This window comes from Semicossyphus pulcher, unplaced genomic scaffold (genome assembly GCF_022749685.1).
Source record: "Semicossyphus pulcher isolate SPU_LCO1_2020_fin unplaced genomic scaffold, fSemPul1.0.p SCAF_6, whole genome shotgun sequence".
NCBI lineage: Eukaryota > Metazoa > Chordata > Actinopteri > Labriformes > Labridae > Semicossyphus > Semicossyphus pulcher.
The window spans coordinates 7,004,082-7,030,625 of NW_027211737.1; the positions used below are offsets into that span (position 1 = coordinate 7,004,082).

At 43.0% G+C, this 26,544-nt stretch overlaps 2 protein-coding genes across 2 annotated transcripts in view; both read left to right on the plus strand.

Annotated features, from left to right (window-relative positions):
• Positions 1-4,769, plus strand: part of susd2 (sushi domain containing 2) — a 29,594-nt gene extending 24,825 nt beyond the window's left edge. The window contains exon 14 of the mRNA XM_069682396.1: positions 4,085-4,769. Within this exon, the coding sequence (XP_069538497.1) occupies positions 4,085-4,136 (52 nt within the window). The 3' untranslated portion in view covers positions 4,137-4,769. The remainder of the gene's footprint in view (positions 1-4,084) is intronic.
• Positions 4,770-21,549: 16,780 nt separating this feature from the next.
• The window catches only part of kremen1 (kringle containing transmembrane protein 1), a 78,804-nt gene continuing 73,809 nt past the window's right edge, over positions 21,550-26,544 (plus strand). The window contains exon 1 of the mRNA XM_069683143.1: positions 21,550-21,736. Within this exon, the coding sequence (XP_069539244.1) occupies positions 21,658-21,736 (79 nt within the window). The 5' untranslated portion in view covers positions 21,550-21,657. The remainder of the gene's footprint in view (positions 21,737-26,544) is intronic.

Below are 26,544 nucleotides of genomic sequence, written 5' to 3' on the forward strand. Positions count from 1 at the left end.
TGATTTAAACAATGAGATGTCTTTTAAAAGATCAGTATAGGCTTCCTACACCTTGCAAAATAAATAAATAAAACAAATAGGTTACGGTAGAACGGACATTCAGCTCTCCGAGCGAGCTGTGCTGTGACAGGTATATTTATTTAAACATGAACATGTCTTTTAAAAAAAATAAACATACCTCTACCTGCCTGTGATGCCTGGGGGGTGAGAATCTCTCTCTCTTCGCTCGGGTTTGGTTTTGAATTGTCCGCTATCATCGCCACACGCCACACGGTTGTTGTATTAACTCGTTTCAGCTAGACTAAAGTTAATTATTAACTATAAAGTGACACTGTGTGCATTCAAAGATGCTCCGTAACCAAGAGAGTGCGCGCACAAACACGCGAGAGCGTGCAGTGTCATTGTCAATGATTGGTTTGCAGAATGAACGATGCAGAACTCAAACCAAAACCAGGAGAGTTTATAAAAACTCAACTGACAACATTTTTAACTTGGGTTTAAAATGTCTAATACTTTTTAAATTCTTACTATTATATACAGTGAAGTCCAAATAACAGTCATTATAAGTGTGTGCTTCAATAACAACACTGTAAACATTATTTCACTCCACAGTAAGAATAGTGTTGTACTTCCTGCACAGGCCTCCTTCAGGCTATTGTGTTCCAAGTTCCTGGTAAGCAGAGAACTTTGATGTAGGTATCCGACATAGGCATCCAGCCATTGCCACCCATATATCTTTTATTCTGTCTTTGAATAGATAGCTGAGATGTGGGAAATAGGAGGCACTTATCTTGTGAAAACTAACACATAGCTAGAGGTCATCTCCTCCCAACAATCAAAACCTCTTTCCTGCGCCAACAAAGACAAACACAAAAGCCATGAATCCCACCTGCCTGTTTGAAATATCCTACATGTCGCAGCCTTCCAGCCTTTACTCATAAATTTTCTTTCTGATCTGATCAAACCAAATAAAAGCACATACCCTGTGGGATTGTGCTTATGACTGCAGTCCAGAGAAACGAGAGGCTAACTCATCGCTAGCTCCTGGGCGTATACTAGCAAATTAAAGGCCTGTTTTATGGGCTCATAGACTTCATCTGGGCTTTCCCCCACCATAACTCCGGCAAGGGAAAAGGGCCATGTCAGGAGTCAAGACCCGCCCTCCAGCTCCCAGCAGCACTTGGGGCACACGGGCGATGAAACTGCTATGTTTTTAAGTCGTGAGGGCAAGGAGCGAGCACACCTGCCCTCTCTTGAAGCCTTGATCGTGGGAGGCCAGGTGTAAAGAGAGACATAGAGTGTCAAAAGGTCTGCAGATGTGAGGGAGGTGATGTCACACAGACAACATGCTGGTACACAACATAGGAGACCCGGGGACACACACAGCCTGCAAACATCCTGTGCGTACAGTAGCATGAATGTGTAAAGAGAAATCTTTTGCATACTTTTCGTGGTCACGCTGACATGCATAACACACAAACACACGCATTCACACTTTCCTACAAACATGTGCAGACACATTGAATCCTCCAAACAGCAGAAGCATGGCAGGATGGAAGTAGCAGGGGTCGGACTGTATTTCAGATCATGTTTGGGTTGCGTGTCTGGAGGAAAGAAGCAGTTTCACTAGACAACTGTGTGTGTGTGTGAGTGTGAGTGTGAGTGTGAGTGTGTGTGTGTGTGTGTGAGTGTGTGTGTCTGTGTGTGTGTGTGTGTGTGTGTGTGTGTGTGTGTGTGTGTGTGTGTGTGTGTGTGCGTGTGCGTGTGTGTGCGACAGGTAGATACTGAAGGCCTCCTGTGCCTCAGCTCCCTGTGTCTGAGACTCAGACTTGCATGGGTACTTTCCACATCTAGGGTTACTCAGCAGGTTTCAACAGGTCTGCTGGCAGCTCACCACAGGAGCAAGAAAGTCATTACACCATAAGGTGTGTGTGTTTGTGTGTGTGTGTGTGTGTGTGTGTGTGTGTGTGTGTACCATCATATCTACTCTACTGCTGCTATATGACACATCAAAAAAGGTAGAGGGGGGCTTTGTCTGAACTTGGCTAGGGGTTCAAAATGAATTGAAGGAGTGAGGGAGGAAGCACTTTGACACAGTGAGATCAACCAAATGCAAGAAAATTCTGGTGTCTTGCTTTTGTATCTGAAAACTTGACTTAAAGTGATAATCTCAAACTTTTTCTTGTAAATAAATGTCTGTTAAGTCACTGTCTATCGCCAAATGAGGTAACACAATGGTGATTGAGCCTATGGCCCACTGATGAAAGCCTTTGCATTTGCAGTATTACAGACTGGGTGTCGGTGGCGACATTTGTGGAAAAAATCTCAAGCGGGGCCAAGTTAGTGATGCGTTTTCCATCAGCCAGCAGTGGTTGGTCTGCCAGAGAGGGTAGGCGGAGCTAAGCGGCTGCTTCTCCACTCTCTGCAAGTGTTGCGAGTAAACCGTAATCTACTATGGCTGAACAAACAAAGAAAAGATGGATGACTACAGATACAACTTCAACAAGAAGTGAAAATCCAAAGAAAAAGAAACAAACTCGACGCTCAGATGAAGCAAACAGTCTGAAAAGGAAAGCGACTGTCAGCGACCAGCGAGCCAAACGTGGACGTCTGGACATGCAACACTGTCTGGATATCTGGGACGTGTGCTCCCGCAATTACCGTTTATCGCCATAAGTGCCGCCAAAGAGACCGAAACTGCGATCTTCGAGATTGGTAATGAAGCCAGAGTGCAGCCTTGGTGTAACTTACTATTTACAGTAAAACTGCGACTCACCAGAAACAGATGATCGGACAAGATAAGGGGTACTGCAGTGTCCACAGGGGCCGCCAAGATGGACACAAAATGAAGATTCCTCAGTAGATTTAAGTAACAATATCAGAATCTCTGTGAACCCTTTACTTACAACACCAGCAGTGAAAGGGAAAATACTGACCAAATTATTGCTCACAGCAGAGAGTTTTTACATATTTAAAACATGTCTGGAGGAGGACTTTACATTATATATTTGAAATTATTACTTTAACCAGTTGTCACATTGTGAACTGTGCTGAAGATCCTGGGAAACAATAAATGCAGCTTTATGTGTAAAAACTCAGAGATACACTTTTAAAAAAGGTGGGTAAAATTGAAATGACCCCACCTCCCCTAGAGAAGTAAATCCCTGCCCCTGTTCTTCAAGTGTCCCCAATGAGCGAATAAGTGTTATAAAACACCATTAATAAGAGCAATAAAGTGCTGTTATTAAGTTGAAAATGCTCCCTGCCCTGATGTAAGGTCACCATACAATGTTTCTGTGGTTGGTTTTGATTAAACAAGTGTTTCCTATTACTTCACTTATTTACCGTGAAGCAGCATTGGAGTCTGATTGGCCCAAAATAACTTGAAAAGTGAGATTATCATATTTAAAGTGATAATCTCAAAGTTTTTCATTTAAATAAATGTCTGTAAAGTCGCCGAATGAGGTAACACAATGGTGATTGAGCCTATTGCCCACTGATGAAAGCCTTTGCATTTGCAGTATATAGCATTATTAAGGGCTGGGTGTCTGTGGTTCACAGAAAAAGTCACAAGCAGCGCCCATTTAGTGACGCGTTCTCCACCACCCAGCAGTGGTTGGTCTGCCAGAGAGGGTAGGCGGAGCTAAGCAGCTGCTTTTCCGCTCTCTGCAAGTGTTGCGAGTAAACAGTAATCTACTATGGCTGAACAAACAAAGAAAAGATGGATGACTACAGATACAACTTCAACAAGAAGTGAAAATCCAAAGAAAAAGAAACAAAATCTACGCTCAGATGAAGCAAACAGTCTAAAAAGGAAAGCGACCGTCAGCCAGGAAAATCAAGAGTTACAGCCGTAACAAAGGGAGCCAACTGTGGACGTCTGGTTATCTGGTACGTACGCACCCACAATTGCCTTTTATCGCCATAAGGTGCCGCCAAAGAGAACGAAACTGAGAACTTTGAGATTATAGGACAGAAAGGACATATAAATAGAAACTACAGTGAAAAAAAGGTGTTGTTACCTGGTTGCTTTTTAATTTTAGTCCTTAACTCTACTTTTTTTTTTTTTCTTTTGTGTTTTCAGGGAGAAAAAAGAGAGACCGGACCAGAAGGCAACCCGAGAGCAAAGATGCTAAGTCCTTTCAGATAACGGATCACACCGCCCTCATGTCGAAATCTCCAACTACGTGGCCTATGGCAACAAATATGTTTAGAGCTGAGCATCTGGAAATGGATCAGTCATGTTGCTCACCAGGCTGCGATCCTCTCTTGACCTGTTGACCTGATCAGGAAAACCTCAGGCGCTTGTTATGCTTTCAGCGTGTTGTTTGGCCCTCGTGTTTTTACTCTTGTTTAGTTTGGAAAACCTCCAGGCCGTGGTAAGTGGCGCATGGGTTGAGGATTGAGGGTATTGAAGTAGAAGCAAAAATGTCATGATTGTTTTTGTATTCCCGTTTTTTGCACGACTGAACGTCTTATCTCCGCTAGAGAGAGAACTGTACAAATACTACAGAGATATCATCGTTACAATCAACACTCCCTTCTCCTGTTCACTTTAAAATGGGACCAGATGTGTTTGTACTCATGTTGAATGTGAAGCGAGCCTGATCATTTTTTTTGGTTGAACGACTTTGAACTCGTTTGCTGCCTTTGTGTGGGCTCACAGCCTTCAGTCAAACGAACGGTTTGCTGAGACTGAGCCAGAAGAACCACTAATGTTACATGAAGGTCACCTATTTGCACTTTATCAACCCTTGCTTTATCTTTACTGCTACATATCTGTACTTGATGAATGAATCAATAATGTTTTAATTAAATCAATTCATTTTATATCAGAAATAATGGGTCATCCCCTCTTCCATCGAGCAGGCGTGCATCATTTGACACAGCCACATGCCCCGTCAGACAGACCACCATCTCATGTTACTCCTGCGGTCTTCTTCTCTTCTTTTGAACCTGACTCTCCTCTGCTTTTCCAAAACAAAGCCCCTATAGGGGGGGAAAGGAAACAGAGTGACAGGGTCCTGTGTGGCTGATCCCTGGGAGTGATAGGAGGGGGTCCAGCTGTGGAAGAAGAAGGGTTCTTGTTGGAGACTAATTGAAATAACCTGCTCTGCTGGACATGGAGGGCTTTGAAGTTTTTTGCCGCATGTGAAAACTGTTTCCTAACCAGCTGTTGTGCAATGCTTCATCCACTACAGGCTCCTGCAGACACTGTTGTTGCTGCTCCGTCTTGCCTTATTGTTTTTCACATAAGATGAATTTCCTTAACGAGCTGGAATAAGAACACGTGCACCCTGGAATGAAACAGGTCCGCTCACAAAGGAGGAGTAAGCCTCCGTGTGAGTTCTTTTCACAGTATTGGCTCAGATTGGACTCGCTTGCTGTATAATCTTCTAACTGGGTGCAAATATTCCTGCTTTCATGTGTCAGTCAGGACTTAGAAGAGCAATGGAGCAAGCTGCTGCGTCTGTTTGCAGAGTCAGATGCTGATTAATTGCGTCTTGATGAAAGTGGAGGGTTTTCATCTCTGTGGGGGCCTGTTCTAACCATGAATGTTTATGCCAGCGTATCATCCCAGCAACCCGGCGTAATTAGTTCAATCAAATACAAACACGAGTAAATGCTAATGTGCTCTGTGGAAGCCTGTTGCTTTCACGTGGGACTTTTCCCATTTCTCAGATCTGCTCTACATCCCTGGATTAGAAAGAAAGGCTTCTGAAGTGGCTTTTGGATGAGGCTTTTGTTTTGAGGGTGTTTTTTTTTTGTTTCATGTCAGCTTCAGCTTTGCAGGTGTGCTTTGTCCCTAACCTCTTAATACCTCACGGTTGAGCACAACCTTCAGATGTTAACTCCTAATTTTAAGGCGTAGGTTGAAACAAAGATGGATTGCAGGATTAAGGGGTTTGCCCAAACACAGAGTTTTGTGTTGGACTTTGTCACTGGCAACGTGAACACTTAAAGATGGGGCGAAGATTTTAGTAAGGTCAGCTAATCCTGTCAGGGAGATAAAAACAGACTTGTAGTAGTTTAATAGTTATTATACTTTATTTTTAAAGTCTTCTTAAAATGTAAAATCTTTAAAGTAATAATCTTGAAGTTTTTCATGTAAATAAATGTCTGTTAAGTACACAATGGTGATTGAGCCTATGGCCCACTGATGAAAGCCTTTGCATTTGCAGTATTACAGACTGGGTGTCTGTGGCGACTTTAGCGGAAAAAATCTCAAGCGGCGCCCAGTTAGTGACACGTTTTCCATCAGCCAGCAGTGGTTGGTCTGCCAGAGAGGGTGGGCGGAGCTAAGCGGCTGCTTTTCCGCTCTCTGCAAGTGTTGCGAGTAAACAGTAATCTACTATGGCTGAACAAACAAAGAAAAGATGGATGACTACAGATACAACTTCAACAATAAGTGAAAATCCAAAGAAAAAGAAACAAACTCGACGCTCAGATGAAGGCAAACAGTCTGAAAAGGAAAGCGACCGTCAGCCAGGAAAATCAAGAGTTACAACCAGAGCCAACCGTGGACGTCACACATGAGACACTGTCAGGATATCTGGGACGTGTGCTCCTGCAATTAATGTTTATCACCAGAGGTGCCGCCAAAGAGAACCAAAGGGAGATCTTTGAGATTATAACTTTAATATCTAGTGATTAGCTTGTGACATGAAGTCAAATCTAATCAAAGACAGTTCATAAAAAATCTGTACCAAGTATCAATGTTCTGCATGAACATAGACATTAAAACAAACATATGTATATATGCAAACTCTGCACGAATACAATGAGAGCTTAACGAAGAAATAAGGAGATTTTTAGCCATAAAAGAATTAAACGTTTTTAAGCCCTTTTTCTAACGTACTCTCAGTGCCAGGCCTTTCATTTCTCCACTATCCAGTCCCTCCAGGAAGTTGCGATGTTGTGTTCCTGCGAATTCATGCAAATTCGACCAATTGCCACAACTTTTCCAAAAATGTATCAAATCATCCTGTTACCCCACACGCATGAACTCATTTACCTCAACAAACTCACTTCTTTGATATTCACAATATTGATCCCGTGAGGTCTGCAGTGTTGTATGAACATCGGAGGGCGTCTTTTACTTTATCATTAATATCTTTGGAGCGCTGCATGCTTGAGATGTCCTTTTTTTCTATGACGCACACAGACGTTCGATCGTCTCTCTTTCACAAGCTTCCTAATCCTGCCTCAAATAACAGTGTCTATAAGGAGACTCTCTACAGTGATTACATTATAATAAATCCAACACTCCATGTTTTCTTATGACCATTTAACAATGTTTTTGTGTTGAAAACTGTTAGCTGTCCACTTAGCCACTTCCTGATACCTCGTGTTGAGACTATTGACCAATCACAGGCTGTGTCCAAACCAATCAGAGGCTCTGTTACTGATGTTTGTGTCAGTGCTGATTTGAAGTAGTCATTGTACAGTGAGATGGTAACTCCCCTTTTGTCTTTATCCTGCCGCCGCTATCGAGCTGAAGAGTAGAAAAGCGTATATGTAATACATAAGGTGTAGATTCTCCTTTGCACATATAGATAGCATTGAATGTGCACGTGCAGAGCGAAATGAGCATTTCTTGGCTGTTTTCTTTACTGTCAACACCAGTCTTACACCAGTCTTTTCAGAACTGTGATTATTGGCTCCGTAAGAATCCAATACTCACTGAAGTCGGCTGTACGACCCAACGCTCAGTGGCCCTTCAAACACAAACTGCTCCTGACATTAACACTCAGTATAACTTTACCACTCACAGGCCAGCTACCAGTGTTCCCCCTTTCAGTCATCAGCATCTAAGGCTGAACTTCATCCCCTGAGGCAACGTAATCCACTCAGCAACCAGTGGCCCTTAGGACCCGCGGCTCGTTTTTCATTGGAGTCAGTTCTTTTTATAAAGGAGCACGTCATTCTCCCAGGCCACAGAAAAGGCAGATACCTCACTTTACTACACCACAGATGAGCGTAGCAGAGCAAAACAGACCCAGCATGCCCAATCCAGCCTTACAGATGTTCGTCCTAGCCCATGCCCAACACAGGAAGCCATTAAAGAGTGAATCAATCAGTCGGCTCTGTGGAAACCGAGGGGGGACAAACCTCCATGGAAAGCTTGTGGAGGGGCACATTGCCAGGGGAGTGAGATGCTCGACGCAGCTTGTACCAAATATAAATTCATTGCAGGCTCTTGGAAACTTGTGTTTTCATAAACACGAGAACAGGGTGGAAGCGATTTCCCCGATTTGGACTGATTCAAATGCAAAGCAGTGGAGGGCACTGACAAAGGAGAAGTGAGAGGAGATTATAAATAAGGAATTGTTAGCGTTTGCCTTTTTATTTCCCTGGAGGGGAAATATTTTCAAAGCTCAGTCTCATCCTGAGAAATCATTTTAGTGGTGATAATCCTCAAACAACATTCCCCTCTCTGGTTTCTCGACTGAAAAGAACACAAACCATTTTCAAAATCTTTCATGCACAGATCAACTGTTCTCATGAATAAAGATGTGCATCGTGGCGCTTCTTTACGGCATGCAGAGATGAAGCTGTGCTCTTTCCTGGTTGTTTGTTTCCCTTTGAAGAAGTTAATTCCTCACAGACAGTTTTTACCCGAGTTGACCACAACCTGCAGCCATTCTGATTTGGTTTGCTCTGCGTCATTCAGATCCCATTTACATCCACATGTTCTTTAGAATTTAAAAACATTTTCTTCAGAACTTTAATTTATTGTCACGTCACTGCCAGACACGAACAATTATGGCGTCCATCCAAGGGAGAAGCTTCAATCGGTAGATATAATCTGTCAAAGGATAACTTTATCCCCAATGTACCTTAAGTCTCAGTATGTAAAGCTGAGTGAGTAATTCCTTGACTCAAGATTTATGATAGCACCTGTCTGTTAGCACAAGTAAACTGTTCCAGCAGGCTTGGGAATTCCCATCAGATCCAGCTCCAGAATCCCCCAAATCTTCAAGAACTTTGTTCTTGCCATCAGAGATAAAGCTTTGCAATCCTCCCCAACCATTATACTTAATGATCTGCTTAACTAGACGCGTTACGCCAAAGCTCGTTCCAAGAAGAAAGGCGACTTCAAAAGGCACATATTCTTCCATGCTCGGTTTGTGTTTTCCCCCTTTATCTCCTTATCAGGCACTGTGGAACTTGTCCGATGCGCAGATATGCAGAAGTATTTAAATCCCTGCTCTGTGTACGTGGAGTTTCGTCTAAGGATATGTTTGTGTACGTCTGTGTGTGGGTGCACAAACTGTCTGAGGTCCCGTTTGTAGTAGTAGACAGACACCACACACAGTGTACATATCTTTCAAATGAAACCATATCAGTTGATGCTAGCCCAGGCCTGCCTTTGCCTCATCTTTACAGTTGCTGACATCAGTGCTTTAATTAAGGAACATCTTAATATTCAGTAATTACACATGCAGGGCCTTTTCACCATGTTTTCATCCTGTGTCGTCTGCTGTCAGTCTGCTCCGATCATAAACTATTTCAGACCTATTCACTTTGTGGCCCTTGGGCCGAATTCAGCCCGTATATGACCTCAGTCATGGCCTTTAATTATTTTTTAAAAACATACGAGTATTAGAATATTACCATGTTAGTATTTTTTTGTTATTATGTTTATCCCATGAATTAGCTATGTCTGGTTTTAAGCACAGAAATCTATATATTTGTATATGTTTAAACCCAGGCTGTTTAAGCAGAGGGTATTTAAGAGAGAAGGTAATGCATGATTGTGTTAATAAAACCCTCTGTGATTACAAAGGGACATTGTTAACACAATTAAATACCGAGCTTTAGAGGTCTTACATAGAAAAGAGTACTTCACTTTTTATTTTTGTAAATCTGTCGCTTTTAGGGCCTGTGTCCACTAATGCCGTTTTTTGCTCCAGCACCGCCAACAACCTTAATTTGAGAGCTTCTCAGTGGTGGTCACTGTTGCTAGGTTACGAAAGTTGTCTGGCGGCACTTCTGCTTCCTTCTATAATGACCGTTAAATCTGTTTAAATTGCTCTGTATGATGAATATTTGCTTTTATTCAAGGAAATTGTACATAGAGACATAAAAGCAGCAGAAAGGAATCTTGTCCTGGCAGTAACAGCAGCTCTAGACAAGGAAATTGTACCCTCGATAAAACAAGGACTAGCTTCTCCTCTGCCATTGTTGTTGACAAAGTTCATATCAGAAGTCCCGCCCCTTCTTGATTTGGATTGGTCGGTCAGAGAGAAGTGACATTGAGAGTGTTGTGAGAGAGCAACCACAAAAAACAGCTGATGCAGACAGCACTTTTTCGCTGAGGACGTTGAACTGCATTGGTTTTGTATAGAAAATAGCTGCCAGTGTAAATAACACTGTTAGTGGACACAGGGCCTTACTCTGTCGGTCTGCCCTATTAGTTTAATTATGAGTGCATGAGATGAGAAAATGTAGACCTTTGCTCTTCTTCTGAGTCTTGTATCTAGTTGACCCACATCCCCAGCCCCCAGAGGCATTCAGGTATTGTTCCCTGTCCCGACACACTTGTTGTATCTCATAGCGCCCTTCTCTGCGTGCGGCTGTGCATAGATCTGCTTATGTATGTGCGGTCCTTTATTTATCTCTCTGAGTCTTATTAAGAATTCTCACTGCTTTGTTTCATCATTTATTGTCTCCTCTTCAGCACGTCTGAACCCTCAAGGTCAAAGATCTCATCAGTATTCGTACCAGCGTCTCCCCTCGGCCCTGCGCTAATAGAGAGGACAGAACGGCCACAGCGTCATCGGGTTCATTTTTCTGTTGTTTGTATTTATTTCAGCTGCTGTGAGGAGTTTTTAACTGGTTATGAAACCGTCTCAATTTAATGCTGATGCCTTTATGTCACCTAAATAAGCGAACCAGACCATCAGCGAGAAGATCGACTCTTCTATATGGCTGTTTTTAATGCCAGATGAAGCGATTTACGACACACAGGCAGGAGGAACCTTTATTTTATGGAGTTATTATTGGTGCAAAACTATTTGTATATGTGTAAATAGATCCACAAAGGCAAATATGTTGAACCATTTGTAAATGCTTGCTAATGTCTGAAAAGTCTGTGTTTCTGCTGCAAGAGCTGCAAACACACACAACTCATCAGTTACAACTGTGACTGGTCTCTCAATTGGCTGCCGGGTTACATGTGACTGTTGCTACACTTCTGCTGTGGAAGACATTCGTATGTTTGTGGCGGGGGTTTGCTTGCCTTGAGCTCAGGTTGCCAGGATACGTACCGTTTTTTCCCGCAGTAGCTTTCCATCCCACGTGCAAAGAACTCACTGGGTGCTACCGCTGGTGATACGTAGGAAGTATAGCTACTGGGGCACAGTGCAGTCAAAATGGTACGCAACTCCATATTATTTCCCCTTAAGCTTTGCTTTGAGGTGTACAAAAGGAAGCAGGAGGAGATATGTGAGAAGATTTAATGGAGGACACAGTTTCCACTCACCAGCTTCTTTTCATGAGTGTAACTGAGCTGCTTGTGGGAGATGTGGTATATCAGCTGCTTTGTGTCTCTCAGCTGAAAATGATTAATCTTCTGGAACACCGCCGCGCTCGTCAATGTCACTTCTCCCTCACCGACCAATCAAAATCAATCAGATATCAACTTTGTCAACAACAATGGTGGAGGAGCGAATTCTTTCGTTTCTTTCGAGGGTACAATTTCCAGGTGTAGAGCTGCTGCCAGGACATGATTCCTCTCCATTGTTTTCTTTGTATAAGTTCCTCAAATATTAGGCTTACAGGGCGATTTAAAATAGACTTGGCGGTCACTGCCGAGGAATCCTCCGACAGTAGGCGCAGTGGGAAGCGCATTTATTCTTGCACTTTGCGTCCTGAAACTCGCTTCATGGATCGTGTCCTTCTAAATACTTTGTGACCCTATACAACTCTGTTTTCATTTTCACATGGCCACAAAATGTTTAGCTGCTTATATGAAATATGACGTCAAGACGCTTTTCATCTTCATATGCTGTAAACTTTGCATATGGGGGTTTGTGGTTCTGTCATTGCATTCCCTGAATGGATTGAATGAAACGGACACCCATCAGAGGATGTTTGCTATGTTGTTTGAGTTTGACATGAAGGGGGAAAAAAGAAGTATAGTGTAAAAACAAGTCTGGCCTGAATATATCCCACAGAGTTAAAACCCCCTGGAGTTGTTTGTGCTCAGAGAGAGCATTCGGATGGAAGATGATTTAATGCGGTGACAGCTTTCTACAATCCTTTAAAGGCCAGACAACCATCAAACAAAAACACCCCGTCAAATGTAAAGAAAACATTAAGAGAAATTAATTTGTTCCATTTCAGCAAAATAAAGTTTTCTAATAACATCTGCATCAAGTGTCATTCCAGTCCAATAGAGATAACGATTGTGTTGTTGTTTGAATGCCTCGTTTGAGCTCTGCCACCATGGCTTCGGTCCTCTGTGGTCAATATTGTTGGAAAATAGAGATCCCTCTTAGTGTCATGTCCACAATGTGGCACACTGGGTGGAGACATTATTATTCTGTGGCAGGAAGTGTGGCATCCCAGGCCAACACGCTTCTTACAATTTTCCTGATGAGTTCATTTGAAGATGCAGTGTTTCTGACATGAAAGAGTGGTGAGTGCGACGGTATTGGCGGTGGGTAAATCCAAAAACACAAACGTTCTTGTTTTGTTCTGTTACCTTAGTCGCAAGCATCAAGACATCTGAACTACAGTCTCCCACGTGTAACCTGGTAGCTGCAGAACAATTCACAAACGTAAACAAGTCTAAAACTTAAGCGTTGGGTGTAGAGATAGACCGATATGGTTTTTTCAGGGCCGATACCGATTATTAGTAGTCAAGGAGGCCGATAACCGATATTTGGAGCCGATATTCATTTGCAGTAAAAGTGAAAATATTGGCGTCAAAATTTTGAATAATACAAACTCCAACACTTAACTTTGTTTAAATGCCTTTAATAAACATATTATTAAACAAACAAACAAAAAGCAGCATCTCTTATAAAGTTAACTGAAAATTTAAATAAATAAATAAATGACTTCCTGAAGTTTTATTAAGTAAATAAAACAAAAATAAATAAAATTTGCAAAGAAATGCAACTTTTTCTCCTCTCCGCTGTGTGTGTGAGCACTCTGCACTCTTATTGGCCCGGCCGATAATCGGTCTATCCCTAATTGGGTGTTATCAATGGGCTGTTATATAGCTAACGTAGGCTGCTAGGCTAGTTAGCTAGCTCAAATGTCCAATTCTGTTGTTAGTTCAACAAAATACATGTTTTGGCATGACATTTTAGTAGCTTACCATTTGTATGTAACGTAAACTAAAGTCCAGTTTGTGTTCAACTGAGTCTTAGACCCAATCCCAATCTCCACCCTACAGCCGAAGCACTGAACACTCACAGACTTTAATGACGTCAGGCGTGCAGTGCGCGAGTCCGCAAGGGTTTGCTTGCTTGCTTTGCATGCTTGCTTTGTTTACATACTTTGTTCAAACTTTATTGAATACTACTTCAATATGCAAACATTTGCTTACATTTAGTGGGGGGCTGGACAATCAAGTTTGTATACATCACGAAGTTCACTATGAACTCTGGGTAACTACCAAAGGAAAGTCTGCAGATATGCGGACTCACGGAAAGTCCCTTAGCACTCTCACACTTACCGGGAACACGCCTCAAAGTCTGTGAGTGTGTGAGTGTGGAGATAGGGATTTGGCCTTTGAAGATTCAAAACGTTCCAAAACAGCGGCAGCCATCTTTGTTGTTAATGAAATGCCTCAACAGCGCTTAAGCCCACCCCATTTGAGATAAACTGTTGGGATTGGCCAGCTCTGTTTGAAATGTCAGAAAGGCGGGCACCTGATGCATCTGCAATAGCAAATACACCGATCAGCCATGACATTCGGACCACTGCCAGGTTGAGTGATAACAGAGTTAGCGACTAGGTGGTGCACATAGATAACATGACATACATGTAGTAGCTGAAGAGCTTCGTACGAGTTAAGAAACAGCTAAAGGGCGAGTGAAGATTTTACTTCCAGAGGCCAGAAACATGCTACAAATAAATGCTAATGTTGCTCTGTGTCTGCTAGTAAATAGGCCATGTATGCAAACACTGTAGCTACAGCAACTTCGCTCTACCTTTGAAATTGTATACTAGTATTTTACCTACATTTTTTTGTAGTTATTTCTTTCCTCAAAGGAGTGTAAAGATATTCAAAGGCGAATAAAAAGGATGAAAATGGATTGAATCATGGGCAATAAATCTTTTTTGATGTTGATGCTAAAAATTCTCAACACTTCTGCTACTGCTGCCACCCTATTTCAAATAAATTTGACTGTGTCACCCAGTAAATCAGTCACTTTTATAGGATTTCCCAAAAATGGAATGATCACTTATGCAGGGACCGGGCTCTGGTTTACAAGGACCGGGATTCTTTGGGTTTGGTTTTTGGTTTGGTTTTGAAACGTTTGAGGCCCTCGGTATTTTTGCTCTTCGAGTTTGACGGACGACATGTACGGCTGGCGACCGTGCTCTACCAGCTCATGTGCTTCTCTTCTTCTCTTCCTCTCTTTTTCAAAATGGAAAAAACTAAACAAGCAATGCAAATTTACAAATCAAAGGTAATCACATTAACCTATGCAGGCAGTTGTCATAAGGGACGAATGGAGCTTACATTATTATTCTGCTTTTATACTTGTCATGTTAAAGACTCTTATTTTCATTGGCTGGGCATCATCCACTGTATTTGCAATGATTAGATTGTACAAGCAGGACCAGAGGTCTTCAATGCTGAGATTGTACTCACCAAAATACCTGCCAAGATGCAGGTAAAGCTAGGCAGATAAGCTGCCAGAGAAATTCAATGTTCTCGGTTGTTAACACTGTCGTCTCACAGCAAGAAGGTTCCTGGTTCAAATCCTGGTTCGGCTGGCAGGGGGGCTTTCTGTGGAGTTTGCATGTTGCAGGTTGTAACACGCCTTTCGTCCAATGACAGCTGGGATTAGCTACGGCGCCCTCGCGACCCTGAACAGGATAAACAGTAATATATAATGGATGGCTTGGATAAATATGACAATGAGACCTCGACTTTTAATCACCTATAATTCCACCAATTTACAACAATTACCGTAAAATTCTGTGTATAAGACGCACTTTTAATGCAATTTTTTTCATCTAAAAGTTGGCTCTCTCCTATATACCAGTGCGACTAATATACCAGTATAAAATGCAGAGAGAGGTATGTCATTACGGTATTTTACCCAGGCAACGGTGCTATCCGGTTATTGAGTGGTGACGAATCCAAGCCGCTACAACGTCTCATTTACAACATGCTGCAGTGCTGTTTTCATCGCTGTTTTAAGCGAGGAAAACTAACTTGATTGTTGCCAACGCTTCGTCACGGATATGCACCGTCATGATCACCATTGCAGCCGCCACCCTCACAACAATCAACGTTACCGCAGGCTGCCAGCTACCGCTAGCTACAGCACCGGTGGCTAGCAGGATTCCAAAAACAGATGGTAGGCTGTAATGTGTGTGTGTTTTAAATAAAGATAAATTGAAATATTGCTGAAATAACGTGTATACACATTTTAATTAACAAACAGCTAGAGAAAACCTTTTTCCTCGGGGATACCCCCAAAAACAGACTGCATCTTATATTCTGGTGAGACGTATATTCCAGATTTCACGGTAAGTCCTGATAAATATCTTGATATGTTCCTTTCACCATCTGCTTCTCTGTCTGCTTCTTGTATTGTTTTCCCCTCTCTTTTTGTCTCTCTTTTAAAGGAAGATGAAGCGGTGCAATGTTACAATAAACATTCCGGAGGGTGTCACCCACCCGGAGCCTAATTAGAGACCCGGGAGGCCCAGCAAGATGGATGACGGCTGTGTGTGTCAGCGGAGGGAGGCGGAGGAGGAGGGGTTGCGGTGCTACAGTGGCTGCTGGTTCCGTGCAGGTGGCTGGATGTAAAACGCAAAGCTTTTATCTCGGCTTTGAACGCGGGTAAGCTCAGGGGCCTGCGCAGGTGTGTGTGTGGGGAAGGAGTTGAGAGAAGAAGGTGGTTGGGGGGGTAGTTAGTGAAACAGATAGAGCCAGAGGGGGTCATTTGTCAGAGGGATCCCAGTTCAGCAGAGCTTTGCCGGGGTCAGAGAGTGACACCGTAATGCGTGCTGTGCTGTGTGTGCAACCACTAATGACGTGGATCATATAGACAGTGATGTGGCCGGGTGGGGGGTTATTTTAGCCGGGTCGTACAGACTTCAGACAACAACCAGATGCTTTGGTTGAGTAATCACATTGACTCACCGTGTCCCCCCTATGAGTAGATGAAGAAGTTGTGCGTCAGTGTGTGTGCCAGTGTGTTTTGTTTTTAATTAATGTCATGAGCCGAGCGATGGCAGAGATAATTTTGGCACTGAGGACCGTGATCCCGACTGAAAACGGTGACTCAGGGGTGATGTCACAGAGGGAGACAAAATCATCACCTTCCCGTCGTCGAATTGATGCCAAAAACAGAAAAGACACCACAAAGAAGAGTCTTAAGACACATTTCCAAATGTTTAGCCTCTTTAAAACCTTTAAGACACACTTGAATTCATTGGAACATATTCCTAAGACTGATAAACCTGACTAATACTTTCTTGATTAATATCAGTAATTGTTTCGTCTAACAGAAGTCAGAAAGTAGTTAAAAATAACTTAAAGTTATTCACATTGTTTTCTCCTGAAACAGATGATAAATAAACATCTTAGAGAGAAGCCACAAGTCATCAAATTAGAGTATTGATCAAAATTGTTGCAGCAATTGTAATTTCCCATGAACACTTCTCACAGTGAGGTCTGTGAGTGTCCCAGAATAACCAGGAAAGTGCTGCTGGAAAGACACGTAGCTGTTGAGTATTTGTAAATGTCATTTTTAATGCCGTGAGCACCCCAAAATAATTTCCATTCACCTCTATTGTATTGAAGTGGGAGAATAAATGTCAAAGACACAAAACTTTGAATAAGAAATATTTAAAAAAAGTTCTTCTATCTCTCACTCTGTCGATGAAACTAAATGGCATAACTATAAAACATTCACGCTGAAACAATGACGCGAGAGCTTCCGAAACAATGCAAGCAAATATTCTCTCGGATGCCGACAACCAAAGCCAAGAAGGAGGAATAGTTTTGACCATAAAGGAGAATAATGTGGTATTAAGATTCAGGGCCAGGCACTCGTGTTTACCCAAGAGGAAACAAGGACATGACATAGTCTTGGCTCCTGAATGTGTGAATTCAAAGCATCTGGGCCAACCCCTAATTCAGCTATGCATAACTTCCCATTGGCAGGCAGGTCAGGGATGCCAGAGTACTCTCTAATACATCTCAGTGGATTATTCTTCCTGTGACCTCCAGCCTCCGTCTCGCATAACTCAGCAGGCAGGACGCACGGGCAGCTCAGTGTGGCCACCGGTGCCAGAAGTGCACGCGCATGGTGCTGTGATGTTCACAACAAAGTGAGAAACATTTGAAGTGACAAAAGTGCAAAATGCCAGAAGAAAGAAGTGTCGGAAACAGCAAAAAAAACAGACAACAGAATAACAGTAACTCCAGCAGACCACAAGGAATGTGGCCAGGCAGCGTGTACAGACAGGCCCAACATGTGAACACACACACACACACACACACACAGAAAGAGAGACAAAGGAAGCTATAACTGCACAGCATCACAGACTGATAGCAGGGAAGATGGAAGGTAATGACAGGACTCCACTTCAGCTTCATTTTCATATGGACACAGTAGTTTTTATTCAGTCTGAGGACACTGAGACGGCTTTGTATGAGCACCTACTCATTACATGTCACATATTAAATTATGATAACAATATACAGGGTACAATGAAGGAGGAAGTATTCAGCTCAAGCACTCACTCAATGGAAACATACTTTATTATGATTTCATTAAAGTGAAGATTTTCATGTAAATAAATGTCTGTTAAGTCACTATCGCCTAATGAGGTAACACAACGGTGATTGAGCCGATGGCCGAAAGCCTTTGCATTTGCAGTATCACAGACTGGGTGTCTGTGGCGACTTTCGCAGAAAAAATCACAAGCGGCGCCCAGTTAGTGACGCGTTTTCCATCAGCCAGCAGTGGTTGGTCTGCCAGAGAGGGTAGGCGGAGCTAAGCGGCTGCTTTTCCGCTCTCTGCAAGTGTTGCGAGTAAACAGTAATCTACTATGGCTGAACAAACAAAGAAGAGATCGATAACTTCAACAATAAGTGAAAATCCAAAGAAAAAGAAACAAACTCGACGCTCAGATGAAGGCAAACAGTCTAAAAAGGAAAGCGACCGTCAGCCAGGAAAATCAAGAGTTACAACCGGAGCCAACCGTGGACGTCACACATGCAACACTGTCTGGATATCTGGGATGAGTGCTCCCGCAATTACCACTTATTGCCGTAGGTGTCGCCAAAGAGAACGAAACTGTGATCTTTAAGATTATCACTTTAAAGCTCCTGACAGAGTGAATTGGCAGAAAATATGCTGCAAAATGTTTAATTTTCATAAAGAATCTGTGAGCATGTTGTGGTTCTAGCTCATCTTTATATATTCTTTTATTTTGAAGTCACTTAATGTAGTAAACGTTGAAAGCATTATTTGGGTTTTGGACTCTTGGTCGAACAAAAAGAGGGCCTATAAAAAGCACTACCAGCTCTGAGAACTTAATTGTTGCTTGTTGCAGCCCCTTGCAAGTATCCTCAGCTAAATGGTAAATGGCCTGCACTTATATAATGCTTTTCTAGTCTCCTGTAAGTCCTGTAAGTTGCGAGGTGGGGCCTCCATGGATCAGACTTGTTTGTCCAGCACATCCCACAGACGCTCGATTGGATGGAGATCTGGGGAAGCTGGAGGCCAAGTCAACACTTTGTCGTCGTGTTCCTCAAACCATTCCTGAACCATGTCTGCAGTGTGGCAGGGCGCAGCATCCTGCTGAAAGAGGCCACTGCCATTAGGGTATACTGTTTCCATGACTGGGTGCACTTGGTCTGCAACAATGTTTAGGTAGGTGGTACGTGTCAAAAGTAACATCCACATGAATGGCAGGACCCAAGGTTTTACAGAACGTTGCCCAAAGCATCACACTGCCTCTGCTGGCTTGCCTTCTTCCCAGAGTGCATCCTGGTGCCATGTCTTCCTCCAGGTAAGAGACGCACCTGGCCATCCACATGATGTAAAAGAAAACATGATTCAACAGACCAGGACACCTTTTTCCATTACTCCGTGGTCCAGTTGTGATGCTCACGCGCCCATTGAAGGCGCTTTCGGCAGTGGACAGGGGTCAGCATGGGCACCCTGACCGGTCTGCGGCTGCACAGCCCAACACAACAAACTGCGATGCTTTGTGAGTCACCTTTCTATCAGAACCAGCATCAACTTTTCAGTAATTTGAGCTACAGTAGCTCTTCTGCTGGATCAGCCCACACGGGCCATCCTCCTCTGTGCAAGACATTTATCAGAGAGGTTGAAGTATAAAGTAGCAGAAAATTTTAATGCTGAGTGAAAGGACCTTAAAATTGTACTAAAGTTCAGACCTGAGTGAATTCACATAGTTACTGTCCACCTCTTACTGGATATTTAATGCTTCTAATGTCTGAAATTCACTTTAGACTTAGAACCAGCTGTTGTGTGGTAGCAGAAAGACACACATCTCAGACTTAGCCTTTGAAAGCTGTCAGAATGGTTAGACTATAAATCTGTCCCAGTCTTTCACTGCATCATAAGTCCAGTTTTTTCCCTCTAAAGGCCACACGGTTACATTTCTCTAAAGGGCACACGTCATGCTAGATTACTTTCCCTGTGTAACCCATCTCAACCCCGTCGGTTTTGGCAAAATAAATATTGGGCAGTTTTTTTTCTTCAGAGTGGTGAGATCATACCGGATTCTCTATTTTTAGGTTGACTGACTGCTTTTGGCTTGGACACTCCTTCACCGCTGCTGCATGGTGCTCACAGTGAGACACACGAGGGTGCTGTTTTACGCTTCTGATGGAGCTGCCCGTGTGTGAAGGCAAAGAGGTGAGAGGACAGGGGAGGAAGGTAAGAGAAGAATCATGTGATGGGAAAGTTTTAATTTATTATTTTTACTCTAATCTGTTGAGTTTTCTTTTCCTGCTCAATTGTAGCCCAGTCAAGAAAATGCACATCCATTCTGTGGATTAAAAAATACAAATATCTTTCTTTGTCTTTTAGTCCCAAAAATAATGTGGACACTCTTCCAGTTATTCCCACAAAACTTCTACCGATTAAATGCTTGCAAAGAGGCGGCCAAAAAAAAGTGATTTGTGACGAGCTCCTTTGATTACAACACCAGCAACAGGAAGAAAGAAATCATTTCCCCATGTGCAAATCCTTCTAACTCACTTCCCCCCTTTTCTATAACTTACCTGTAATATGATGTATTTCTGAGGTCCTTTGACCTGCCATTGTGTGCAGTGTAGTATTGCATGTCATGGCCCAGGGGTTTCCAAATGTAATGGACCCCCAATTAGATTTAGACTGGTGTTGTGCCGTTCGCGAACGATCTGATTCTTTTGAACGGCTCTTTGGTACGAGAGACGCGAACCGAGTCGCAAGCGAGAGCGTTCTAAGGCAGCTTTTTTCAACTGCAACTCCGCTGTACTCGGTCACGTGCAGCGGAATCATGTCACCACAACGTGGTGCAGACGGTGAGCGACATTATAAACCCTCCGCCAAGTTTGTTGTTCTTTGTTGCCATCTCTGTAGTCATACAGAGTTGACACGGGAGAATAGAGTGCAGGCACGTTTGTGAGTCCGACCACTCTCTCGCGGATCTTATGGCTCTGTTCCTTTCCAAGGGCCGTTTCTCGGAAAGGAACAGAGCCATAAGATCCGACTCCCTTCAAAGAGCTGTAATTCTCAACACTAATTTAGACCCCCACATAAAAACCAACACAATGCCTCCATGATACTCCAGAGGGGACGTTTTGTATGTCTCTGGTTCTGCATATCATGTTTACAGTGAACTGTATTACTTTATGGCTCTTCTGATCTCCTGTTGCATCACATCTATGCTTTTAAAAAGAAACGATGTGGACTTAATAGTAAATGCATAAAGGTAGCTTTTACCCTCTGGGGCAGTTTCTCTATCATATTCCTGTGTGTGGGTTTTAAGTTTGGGCTGAAATATTAAAGTTATTACCCTGTTATTGTTGTAGGAAATGCTTTAAATCTGAGGGTAAATGAGTGTATGTTTCACTTACCTGCTGTTCATTCCACCACCAAGTCCACCCTCCAACTCCAGCCCTCCCTCCTCCTTCCTCCCTCCTCTTTTCGTTCTGCTGCTTCCCCAGCAGGTTGAATCTGTTGCCCCTATTTCCTGTCACATGGGTTGGAAATAGGATCCCTGCTTTCTACTATCTGTTCCCGTCTGTGTTGGTGTCAGTGTAGTAGTAGCTGTAGGACCTGCCTTGAAGTTCAGGGACTTTTAACGCCGGCCAAAGAGCGACTTGTGCTCAGACCCGGACAGTCAGTCCAGCAGCCCGCCGGTCTGCGCATCTGTCCGTGAGGCTGCACTTCACCTGAGAGCCATTCCACACTCTTTATTCACACGATGGATTCCTGGACAGTCTCCTCTGCACTTCTCCTCGCTGGGGTTATTTCTTCCGCGGCTTTTAGTCATTTCGACACCGGTAAGTGAAACTTTTCTGCTCGCTTTTTCTGTGGATCTTTTCCGATAAACCTGCGTTGAAGAAAGCGTCTCCAAAGTTGCTCTTTTTGCGCACCGGACAAGCTGTTATCCTATCAAAAGTTGTACAATAAACCCCGGAAAGTAGGTTGATTTGAATATTTTAGTCACATTTTACTATTTGGTATCGAACATGCCACAGATTGCAGCCGCAGTAACTTCATTCATAGTTCATCGCTTTGGTCTGAATCCCACTCCGGCTCTGTTTCCCAAACTGCATGACGTCTTTCCCTGGGATGTTTCCAGAAGGCAGCAAAAGCAAAAACGGGAAACTGTTCAGTTGTTATTGGATTAGGTAGAAAAGAGGATTAAGTGTGTTGTGAGCAGAATATCTCGTGTAGATAGACTATAGTTTCAGTGTTACCTCACAGCTACAGGGTAAACACGTACTGTCCAAACCCTATCAAAATGTGCACTCAGACTTGTGGAGTCCTCGCGCCTGCATGCAAACATCCTACAGATTGGGGGTCTATGTCAATCTAAAAAGGGCTTTAAAAACTCCGGGAACATCTCTGAAGTAGTTCTGAGAGCGACGTTTCGCTTTATTTTGGAGCTTGTAACTCAAAACAAGCAGCTTTTACGCACTCGACGCCCCCAGCGCGTCTCGCCCTGACGTGTTTACCTGTTCTGCATCAGCTGCTTTTCATTCACATTATAGTGATCTATCACATTTTCAACGGTTATGGCAGAACAACTCTGTGATGTTCTTCTCTCCATCATAATATTACTTTTGGCTGCCGTGCATTACTAGTTGTTGTGCCTGTTATTGAACCATAGGAAGACCAGTTTCCCCCCGACATGAACTCGAAGTCCTCAGCTCAGTCATCTGATAACATCCATTTAATTTGCCATCAAGTTCAGACTAATGCGCAGGGTTACGCTTGCGTCTATCTGCAGCACTTCAAAGTTACAGTCGGATCCTCGTTCAAAGCTGCACATTCAAAGGGAATATTTGGTTTGAATGTGAATATCTAATAATGATGACCACACAAACCAAGCTTCTCCTCGCTGTAATTTGCGCCGCGTTTCATGTCGGAGCAGCAAATCCTCGTGCTTTCCTTTTTAATTTTTTTGTCTCTTAATTATACCCTCGGATTTCAAATTAGAGGGTCCAACATCTGGGCTAGTGCGTAAGTACTCCCATGTGTACCTATGTATTAACAAAGTATTTAAAGCAATGGTATTCCCCCTCATAACACTGGGGAGAAGAAAGGCCAAGTTTATGTTTAGTTAAAGTCAGCTGTGCCATATTTACTGTACAGTAAAACAATAATTTCATGTGTCGACAAGAAGTCAGGATCTGGCTGTAAAGGCACAGACGGACTGCTTGATGCTCTCTTGTCTGTTTGCCGCTCAGTGTGTTTGTGCTGTGCAGGTCCAACTGAGGAAGAAACTAAATAAACAGTTCAGATTTCAGTGGTGTTTAGGGATGTATACATATTATTCAGGAAATGTGTGCGGCTACTTTAAGGAATCTGCTGCTATAGAATAAATATAAGAGTTAGGCTTCTGTTTAACGTAAGTTTACGTTTGTTGTTAAAAGTCCATGCTCTGCAGACCGTCACAAAATACTCTGGGAAATGTAGGAACCTGAAGGGCAGAGTAGCCCTGAGGCCTACATGAACTTGCCCTCCAGAGGGGCATCAAAAGTGCTAGAAACCCACAAGATACATTTTGTTTTGGTAAGTTAAATATTAATTTAACGCTAACCATTCAAACATGCGTTATTGTATCGCCTTGCTACGTGAGTGGTTACAGTGCAGGCTGCATAACTGCACTCAGTTCAGTTACAGCTGATGGCCTGTTGCATGTCATCGGTTTCCTTCCTGCTTCTTCACATGCAAACAAAAAAATCTTTCCAACTGCCTCTGTCGGAGATGGTGTCACATCCCTGTCCAGGTTTCTCTCCTCTCAGCTTCTGCTCAGGGCCTCACAAAGGCCTCGTCCGGCCCAGCTCAGGGGAAAGAGATGAGGCAGGTTCAGGGAAACGAGCACAGCTTAAAAAATAACTCCTGGAATGCACTGAGCTAAAGTATCCTATGAGGGTGCTGCTTAAATTCTTCCATGTTATTCTTGCTGTTAGCATCATCCAGACACATGTCGTGAACCTGAAAATGTCCGTCAGCAGAACCCGAGCATGTCTGGCTAAAATCTGGGTATGTGCAAACGTGCAAATTCTTCAAACAGCAGAATTTTCCTTTAAGCGAGGTCATGCAGCAGTTTATAAATGTGCCTGTCAGTGTTGTTTTTGTGACAGAGTGCCTACAACACTTATACAAGAGTGTTTTCACTGTCCTGGTAGACTGCAGCCTCTCATCCAGCAGAGGTGTGTCAACAGCAAAAGTGTTTTTCATCTTGTGCTGAGGGGAGCCATGCACACACACACAGATATATACACACTCACATACTGTTTATATCATAAGAGGAAAAGAGTGAAAATGTAGCGGGGGGTTTGAGATTGAGCAGCTAAGTGCCTTATACAACTCATACTGTGAGAATGGGCTCTTCCCCCATACAGCACACTGCTCCCAGTGAACAGTGTTAAACACAGGCTCTTATCATTGATGTATAGCAAGTCTCTTCCACCTGTGCTCAGAGGCTTTATAAAGAAGCTCATCCAGACTCCCACATGCTGTTTAGTCTGACTGCGGCCTGCCGTTGCTCTCTTGGCAGCAGCTCAGGCCCTTCACACAAATGTACACACAAAGTGGAAGCTGAATCCTGTCAGAGCTGTCAAGATGAGGCGTAATTGAGTTGCTCTGTAAGCCGGTAATGATGTAGCTGATGGTGTCGTGAACAAGCTCGAGCTGGTTAATCAGCGGGGAATTATTTGGTTCTTGATTTTCCTGGGATTCATAACCGGACTGACAGTTAGGGTGACAGGGAGGGAGGGTGATGGTGGTGGAAGCAGCGGTGAGAGTCCTGCAGAGCACTCAGGTGCCCACATGTGTGTCTTTTGTTTGTGTAAATGATGCATCGTCTTATTAAAAGGAAAGTTGAGGCAGCCCTTCATCAAGCTGCCAGTGAAGCTGTTGTAGTGAGACGGCTCACCTTTAAAGTGATCCTTTAAACTCAGTGGCGGGTCGAGTAAGATGTTGCCCTGTCAGTACATGCAGGGATGATCTATAATCCATTTTAGGGGTTTCCCTGCCGGGATGATTAAAGGAGGAATATTGGGATATAAGCTTATTTCCTTTCCTACTGAGACTTAGATGTGAAGATCAATACCATTCTAACATCTGGCTATGATATATGAAGCTCAAACCAGCTGGTTAAAGCTGGTTAGCTTAGCTTAGCATAAATACAGGGAACAGTTTGGAACGGTTAGCCTGGTTCTGTCAAAAGATTAAAAAAAAACAGCCAATCAGCACCTTTAAGACTAACTTATTAACATTTCACTCGATTTAATTTGTGAATATTAAAGTGGTAATCTCAAAGATCACAGTTTTGTTCTCTTTGGCGGCACCTATGGCAATAAACAGTAAGTGCGGGAGCACACTTCCCAGATATCCAGACAGTGTTGCATGTGTGACGTCCACGGTTTGCCTTCATCTGAGCGTCGAGTTTGTTTCTTTTTCTTTGGATTTTCACTTATTGTTGAAGTTGTATCTGTAGTCATCCATCTTTTCTTTGTTTGTTCAGCCATAGTAGATTACTGTTTACTCGCAACACTTGCAGAGACCGGAAAAGCAGCTGCTTAGCTCCGCCTACCCTCTCTGGCAGACCAACCACTGCTGGGTGATGGAAAACGCGTCACTAACTGGGCGCCGCTTGTGATTTTTTCCGCACCAGACACCCAGTCTGTAATACTGCAAATGCAAAGGCTTTCATCAGTGGGCCATAGGCTCAATCACCATTGTGTTATCTCATTCAGCGATAGATACTTAACAGACATTTATTTACATGAAAGTCTTTGAGATAATTACTTTAATAAAATGAGATAAAATGTTCTCAGCTTAAGTCTGGCAGTCGGCTTATTTACCTTCAGACTGTTTCCTTCTGTCCCCCGTCTTTATGCTAAGCTATGCTAACTTGCTGCAGTCTTTAGCTTCATATTTAATAGACAGTTACAACAGAAGTATTAATGTTCTGATCTTACTCAACGCCAGGATGTGAAGAGAAGGTAAATCTTTAAATCTTTTTACAGTCTTTTCTGGTGAGATGTTCTTCTCATCTTTTCAGGCCTGTAGTAATTATTCACATGAACGAAACTTAAAAGATACAATCGCTGTTTGACTCATCACAGTAGTTATGCCACCTGTGACAATCCAGACAACATAGAAGTTATTCATCCAGAGGGGAAATACATTGAAGTACAAAGTAAGAAAGTGCCAATAAAAAGAGTGCACATGTAAGATAGAGTTAACAGGCTCACAAGGCAACAATTAATCAGATTCCACTTTTCAAGATCTGAACACTGAGACCTCCAACGAGAACAACATGTAACAAGTAGAGTCACAGCGTGCGTATCGCCGGGCTTTCTTTCTGTTTCCTTTAAAGGAAAAACAGTTAGCTTTGGTTGCGTCAAGCTGGGGCTTGAAAAAGGGCAAGCTGTGACATTTTGGTGATATGGAATGCACTCGTGTTACAGTAGTGATCACAGAGCTGTCAGAAATGATGCCTGATGAGAAAACATCAGGTTAATATCAGGATGTGATTGGCCAACTGAAGCTTTGCATGAGACCACTCGTAAGGCCACACTGGGAGGGTCAGGAAAGGCTTTTGTCTGTGCAGTGAAGTGTCTTATCAAAC